This window comes from Quercus lobata, chromosome 11 (assembly GCF_001633185.2).
Source record: "Quercus lobata isolate SW786 chromosome 11, ValleyOak3.0 Primary Assembly, whole genome shotgun sequence".
NCBI classification, from domain to species: Eukaryota; Viridiplantae; Streptophyta; class Magnoliopsida; order Fagales; family Fagaceae; genus Quercus; species Quercus lobata.
Window position 1 is genome coordinate 9842545 of NC_044914.1, and position 7771 is coordinate 9850315.

A 7771-nucleotide genomic window follows, 5' to 3' on the forward strand; every position below is an offset into this window, starting at 1 on the left:
ACTTTAAATTATCAGCTATGCATAATTTTGTATGCAGCAACTTCGGATCTACCGGTTCTAATAATGTGTAGATGTAGTTTTGATAGTAACTTTGAAAGAAGAAGGCACAATACCTTTTAGATCTCAAAATAGCACCTCCAAAGTCATAACAAAACATATCTTAGGGTTTCCTTTAAATGGTAGGAGGATTAGATCTGAAACTCTAATCACTTAATGAGCTTAATGAACTGTTGGGCGAAAATTAAAATCTACAAAAACGCATCTCAATTGGTCAAACCTGTGTTTCAAATTTCCTGAACCTACAACTTCCTTATTCATGTATTCTGACTTGCAGCATCTTGAGTATTGTCTAATCATACCTATAAACTTTGGAATCTATATTTAGACAAATTTTTGTTCACATTTTGCCAATTGTTCTAATCTTTTAGAACCTAACAGTATATATTGTTTTTTTTAACAGGATTGCATATATGTACAGTTGCCTATTCTATACACAAAAAGGCATGATTAGCATTTTTTTTTTAATTTGGTTTGCCAAGATTTTATTTGTTCTTTTTTATATGGATTTCTCAAGAGAAATCTTATGTATATAATAACTTTTAAGAATAATTCTCTTAGTGTATTTATTTAAATTTAAGCTCCCATTGGGCTTGTTATCCACTTTGGACTAACAAGTCTAGTGTAAATATATATTACATTAGAACAATGAAAATGGATAACATTTCCCAATCCCCTTCTCTCCCCTCTCTTGAGCACCTCTTCATTGCTTCCAAACTTTCATGGGGAACAAATTACTTACACAATATATTTACTTTGCAAGAAATAGAGGAACGATGAAATATATATACATATATATTTGATATTTACAATAAGAAATGTAGCAACATACAATATATATACCCATTGGTAGATAATCATGCCACAAAATGTATCTAAACTAAGGTCTCTCCTTCCAAATTACTAGTATAATTTAACTAAACAAAGAGGATGTGCCCCTATGGTTATTCCAAAAGAACAATTTCCAAAAGGGTCGACGTTTCTTGTTGCGTTTGAGAGGTTGAGCCACTGTGGTTTCACTTTTAGCTGCTGCTGCAGCATTAGCCATCTGCTGATCTATCTGTGATCCGCTTAATATTTTCCACATAACTTGCACATCTTTGTATCCACACATCTGTACATCATCTCGTAGTTTCAACAGACCATAATCACTTGTACTAGTGCTGCCACCTCTGCCTACACCACCACCTGCTTTGTCAACAAATTTTATATATCAAATCTAAAACAATAAATTTTTCTTATTGTAATTACTACCTTTTAAGTGAAATAAATAGATTAAGACTTTATTTTTGATACTTAATATAGTATAAATGTTATGAGATTATTTTTAAGACTAAATGATGGGACATAAATACACATTTCAAACTTAATCAAATTCATTTCGAACTTGATCACATTCATGCATGTTTCTTAGTACAACAATGTCATCAAAACTGACTATGAGTAAAGAATGAAATTGTTTTCCCAACAAAACAAGAAACTGAAACATAGAAAAGAAATCTTTTATTTAATGATCAGTCAGAAATCACAATGAATTAACAATAGTCTCTGGACACTGAAAAGATCACTAAAAAAATATGAGAGGTAGTGAAAAGTTTGGGTGAGAGAGTATGTTAAGGCAAACTTGTTGATGAATAAAAGCAAAAACTAACCAGATTTACGAGAATTGATTCGTGTAGATATAGCAACCAAAGCTCTCTTCATTCTGTGCAGCAAATTCATTGAGCTGTAGCTATAGCTCTATGATCGGGCTCTAGGAGAAGAGCCACGATCAAGGCCCCAAAAAAATATACAAAAAAACAAAATTTGAGGTGGGTTTGTATTTATATTACTAAGAAGATGAAGAGAGAAGAGCACGCGGCAAGAAAGGCACCGAAATCCATGTACACGTTGCTTTGAGATATGTACTAGACGTCTCACATTCGTGTTATTATTTGGTACATTCTAGCTAGCAAGTCCCCATTTCCTGCATCAATTTCTTACTTTGAGTTTTTGGCTCTTCCCATCCTAGTTTCTACTATACATTTAAAAATTCCATTAAAGTCTCGTTCGGCTAACTGTGTCTCATTCCATGTATCAGTCAGTCAGTGACTCTTAGTAGTCCACATCAATAAAGAAGGCACTCATGACTCATCATATTTGTCTTTGAGAAATAATGTAAACTATAGTTTGACAACAAATTCTAAATGTAATATTGTTACTGGTGGATAAAAAAATGTAATTTTAATGATGAGTTGAAATTAGAACTAATAAAAATCTGTATTATGAAAATATTATAAATGTAACAATCCTCTTTGTTTTTAGTTCTTATTTTAGATTAAATTAACGAATCTACCTACGAACATACCCAATTTTCACACCCATATTCATAACCTGTTTATACTTCCAAACCAATATCAACAACCTATATATGTTTCAATTATTCTAATACCACAACCAACTCCACACGTATTTTAACAATTATTTTATGTGACGGAAGTGATAAGTTATTTGTCATTTTCACATAAGCTCACCACTTTTTTTCTATTACTCACAATCAGTCAAATCATTTAGAGTTATGAAATGAGTGTGGAATTCATTATAACCCTAGAATTTTTTGTCAACTTATGTACCAATCACGAGTTGTCACATAAGCTTTTTTTTTGTTTTTCTTTTAGTTAGGTGTGAAAAGGAGTGCTAAAAATGGACATAGTTATATATCTATACATTTTGCTTTAAAATATGGGGATCATCAATATTAATCAAGTGATAGTCATTGCCCCACGTTTGAGGTTCGATGTCCACTTCTCCCTCTCTTTCAATTTAACTATCTCCCAAAAAAAAAAATGCTTATAAAAATGTCATCTTGTTTGAAAATGCCATTTCATTTTCTAGGTCTTGAAAAACTAAAGCTTTAAACTACTAACTTGTCATATGGTTGTTGGATTGTCATAGGCATAGCCCACTTCGAGCAGAAAAGATAAAGTAAAAAGGAATACCGTTTAGTTTTCACAATTCAAGAAACAATATCGATCATATTTCATATTTGCAATAGTTTAACCCTTCACTAGCACACAACGATTTGAAATTATGGGAAGAAAGTGGGAAGATTTTAGCTGGGTACACTCCTCCGCTTAACAATGTCGTGTTAATGTCTGTAAATGCCTTCTTGGATTTTAAAATAATTTAAGAGAAATTCTTAGAAATATTTTTTGTAAGAAACTCTTAGAAGACTAATGCTTTAATTAAAAAAAAAAAGTTATAAACTGACATGATTGTGGTTGTTGGATTGTCATTGCCTATTCTAACATAAACTTGGGAATATGCTCTCAAGAACCGAAAAAAATAAAATTATAATTGTGGGGACCGGCCCAGAATAGTAGGTTGGCTGGGTCCTGGGCCCATCCGAGGACCATTCTGTCCGAGGAGGCGTCGCGGCCCAAAATCCTTGCTCAGGCCCACTGGAGCAAAGAAGACACGTCCGAGGAGTAATTCCTCCTCGGACGTTCCAAAGTCCAGGTCAAAGGTGCATCCCAGCTACTGTAGCCCTCACTCCAAGCACGTAAAAAGAAAGGAAACCCAAAATATCCTAGCAAAGGCTGTCACCACCACATTAAATGCACCACAACTACTCTCCTGACCGCATTAATGAAGAGAAGACCCCTGAACAGTGTTACCTTGGTCACCGCAACTCACAAAGAACTGGTAGGGGTGTCTGATGGGACAGGTGCTCAAGTAGGGGTGTCTGATGGGACAGGTGCTCATGTAGGGGTTTGGATGATCAACAAGTGTAAGGCCCAGATGATAAAAGAGGGCCTATATAATATGTAAGAGTCCCCCAAGAGAAGGGGACGGAGGAAAAAAGAAAAGAAGGAACAGAGGAGCAAGGGTTCATTGTACGAATGCATGCCCATGAATAAAATTCCCCCCTTCACATCCACTTTCTTCATTCTTGTTTCTATATCTCCTGAACCCATGCAACAAACCGTTTAAACCAACTGGAACCAAGTTCTTCAGCCCACACTCTACAGAAATTCATTGTGTGGGACCTTTTGGGCCAAGGCCTGACCATCAAGGACCGGGTCAACCAAAATCGTGCCCCTACAATTGGCGCCGTTTATGGGAAGAGCTAAAGTATCAGTAAGCACAACAGTCGAGCATGGCAAAACTAGGTCCACACCAAGAGAATCCTCACCAGGCTAACCCTCAACAGACAGAACCCATTGAGTCCCAGCGGCAGAATAACCTTGCCAACCCAGGCGGCAGAGGGAATCGTGAGGGAAGCGTGCATACTACCCAAACGAGCCAGAGTCACACCCAGATAGGTAGTCACGTATCCCAGAGGCGAAATAGTCAACAGGCCATGCAGCGAGAGATAGATGACCTAAAAAGGAAGTTACAACGTGTACAACGAAAGCGATCTCCCTCTAGCTCAGATGAGTCCTCTAATGGGGAGGAAGTGAGTTATCGACGGAGGTCGAGAACCCCCCCAAGTGAAACATTTTCTTACGAAAGGGAACCACGCCCTGTACAAAAATATGAGAGCCCATCCAGCAAGGGTTCGGGAAACGATGCTATGAATAGGGCGCTGGACCAGATTTCAAGATCACCCTTCATGTATAGAATTGAAGGGGCTAAGTTGCCTCAACGCTTTAATCAACCAGTGTTCACCATCTATAACGGCCGAGTAGACCCGGTGGAGCACATGAGTCAGTTTAACCAGAAAATGGCTATCTACTCGCAAAATGAAGCCCTGATGTGCAAAGTCTTCCCATCCAGCTTGGGACCAATGGTGATGAGGTGGTTCAACAGCCTGAAGACGAACTCCATAGGCTCATACAAGCAGCTCACTCAGGCTCTCTGCTCTCGCTTTATTACAAATAGCAGAGTCCCTCGACCCCTCAGTTCGCTATTATCCTTGTCCATGCACAAGGGAGAGACCCTGAAAGCATATTCGGATAAATATTAGAAGATGTATAACGAATTAGATGAGAACCATGATGATGTTGCTATCAGCACATTCAAAAGTGGTCTCCCCACCGACCATGGCTTAAGGAAATCTCTCACTAGTAAACCAGTTGCCAACGTTCATCGGTTGATGGATAGGATCGACAAATACAAAAGGATGGAAGAAGATCAGCTACAAGGAAAGGGAAAGGAGAAGATCATTCCCCCCAAAGCGAATGATTTCAGTTTGGAACGATATAACCATAACTAGCCGAGGAGAGATTTTTCGAGACAGGCTGGACAGAGTAACATGCAAACGGTGAATGCCGTGTTCAGGGAGCCAGTACAACAAGTTCTGGAGAAAGTAAGGAACGAACCCTTCTTCAGATGGCCGGGAAAGATGGCTGGAGACCCTTCAAAATGTAACCAGAACCTGTACTGCCACTATCATCAGGACCATGGGCATACCACTAAGGATTGCAGGAATCTATGGAATCACCTAGATCAATTGGTCCGAGAAGGGAAGTTACGTCACCTTTTGCACCCCTCGAGCAGCCATCCGGGTCAGGCAATGTAAGAGCCTCGAAAGGATGTGTCATTAAGACCCCCCACCGGGATGATACACGTCATCCTCGCCGCACCAGGAAGAACTGGGCCATCTCCTTCCAAGGTACTGCCTGTTGGTCGGCTCCCTTTCGAGGATAGGCAAAGGGAACCTAAAAGGTCTAAAAAAGGAAGCTCTTTGATACTAGGGTTCTCGGACGAGGATAAGAGGGGAACTATCCAACCCCACGACGATGCCTTAGTGGTTACACTGAGAATCGGAGACTTCGATGTGAGAAGGGTGTTATTAGACCCAGGAAGCGCAGTAAAGGTAATGTACCCTGATCTATACAAGGGGCTGAACCTGAGGCCGGAGGATTTGACGGCTTATGACTCTCCCCTTATTAGCTTCGAGGGGAAGACTATTACGCCAAAAAGGCAGATCAGACTAACCATACAGACTGGATCAGAGGTGGTGGAGGTGAACTTTATCGTGGTCGATGCCTACTCACCCTACACAGCGATAGTAGCCAGGCCATAGATCCATACCCTAGAAGCTGTATCCTCCACACTTCACCAAAAAGTAAAATACCCATCCAGAGGCCAAGTAGAAGAGATTCGTGGAGATCAGGCCATGGCCAGGCAATGTATGGTGGCCGCCATCTCACATCAGTCCCATGCCGAGTCCTCGGCCTCTGGGAACTTATAGCAACCAGCCACCTCGGCAGGGCAAGACAATGAGCCAGCCAAGGAGATAAGGTGTGAAAGTTTAGAAAAGTTTATCATCGACAACGACCCGGAGAGATTTTTCCAGGTCAGCTCCGAGTTGCCTCCTCAAGAAAAAGAGGAACTGGTCGGATTTCTAAGAAGAAATGTCGATGTGTTTGCATGGGATGCTTACGACGCCCCGAGGGTTGATCCTAGCCTTATTTGTCACCACCTGAACGTTAACCCATCTTCCATTCCAAAGAAGCAACCACCTCGACGCCCCTCAAAGGAACATGCTAGTGCCGTTAGAGACGAAGTGGCAAAACTAAAAAGGGCAGGGGCTATTAAAGAGGTCTTTTACCCCGAATAGCTGGCAAACACGGTGGTGGTAAGAAAGAAAACGGGGAAGTGGCGAGTCTGCATAGACTTCACAGACCTAAATAAGGCATGCCCGAAAGATCCATTCCCCTTACCGCGAATCGACCGATTGGTGGATGCAACTGTAGGCCACCCTCGAATGAGTTTCCTGGACGCCTTCCAGGGTTATCATCAGATACCCCTTGCATTAGAAGATAAGGAGAAGACGGCGTTCATGACACCTGTCAGAAACTATCACTATAAGGTGATGCCATTCGGACTAAAGAACGCAGGGTCAACCTACCAAAGGATGATGACCAGGATGTTCGAACCACAACTAGGCAAAGTTATTGAGGTTTACATAGACGATATGGTTGTAAAAAGTAAAATGGTGTCCGAGCACGTGAAAGACCTTGAAATCATCTTTGTTATCTTAAGGGAGCACAAGTTGCGACTCAATGCTTCCAAGTATTCATTCGGGGTCGGATCTGGGAAATTCTTAGGCTATATGGTAACCCACAGGGGAATAGAAGTGAGTCCCGACCAAATCAAAGCGATTAACAGCCTACAGGCTCCTCGGAATCCAAAAGAAGTACAGAAGCTCACTGGCATGATCGCAGCATTAAACCGGTTCATATCACGATCTGCAGATTAATGTCGACCTTTCTACCTCTTGATAAATAAGTGGAAGGGGTTTGAATGGTCGGAGGATTGTGTCCGGGCCTTCCAGCAACTTAAGGAATACTTGTCGCGACCACCCATCATATCTAGCCCTGAGGCAGACGAGGTACTGTTTGCATACATAGCCGTAGCCCTTCATGCTGTAAGACTGGTACTGATACGAGATGACGACGGGGTATAGCGACCAGTGTACTACGTGAGTAAATCACTACATGAGGCCGAAGTGCGATACTTACCATTGGAGAAAGCAATTCTGGCAGTAGTGCACGCCACAAAGAAGCTCCCTCATTACTTTCAGGCACACACAGTCATCGTTCTAACCCAGCTTCCCCTTCGAGCGGTGCTTCGAAGTGCCGACTACACCGGAAGGATCGCCATATGGAGTGCACTTTTGGGAGCCTTTGATATTAAATATATGCCCAGATCCTCTATCAAAGGTCAAGTCCTCGCGGACTTAGTCGCAGAATTCGCTGAACCCTCTGTAAAGACAATAACCGAG

The 7771-nt window shown here is 41.1% G+C and overlaps 1 protein-coding gene across 1 annotated transcript; it reads right to left on the reverse strand.

Annotated features, from left to right (window-relative positions):
* Positions 1-950: 950 nt before the first annotated feature.
* Positions 951-1834, reverse strand: LOC115968157. The gene is made up of 2 exons (XM_031087459.1): positions 1710-1834; positions 951-1245 (listed from the first exon to the last, which is right to left on the reverse strand). The coding sequence occupies exons 1-2, from the start codon at positions 1777-1779 to the stop codon at positions 971-973; spliced, it is 345 nt and encodes a 114-aa protein (XP_030943319.1). The 5' UTR covers positions 1780-1834; the 3' UTR covers positions 951-970.
* Between the last annotated feature and the right edge of the window lie 5937 nt (positions 1835-7771).

Bases quoted from the DNA above. Each gene is read 5' to 3' on its own strand.
- LOC115968157 (XM_031087459.1), bottom strand. From the start codon at position 1,779: ATGAATTTGCTGCACAGAATGAAGAGAGCTTTGGTTGCTATATCTACA. The intron at 1,246-1,709 runs GTTAGTTTTTGC...TTGACAAAGCAG, and splicing joins AATCAATTCTCGTAAATCTG to GTGGTGGTGTAGGCAGAGGT.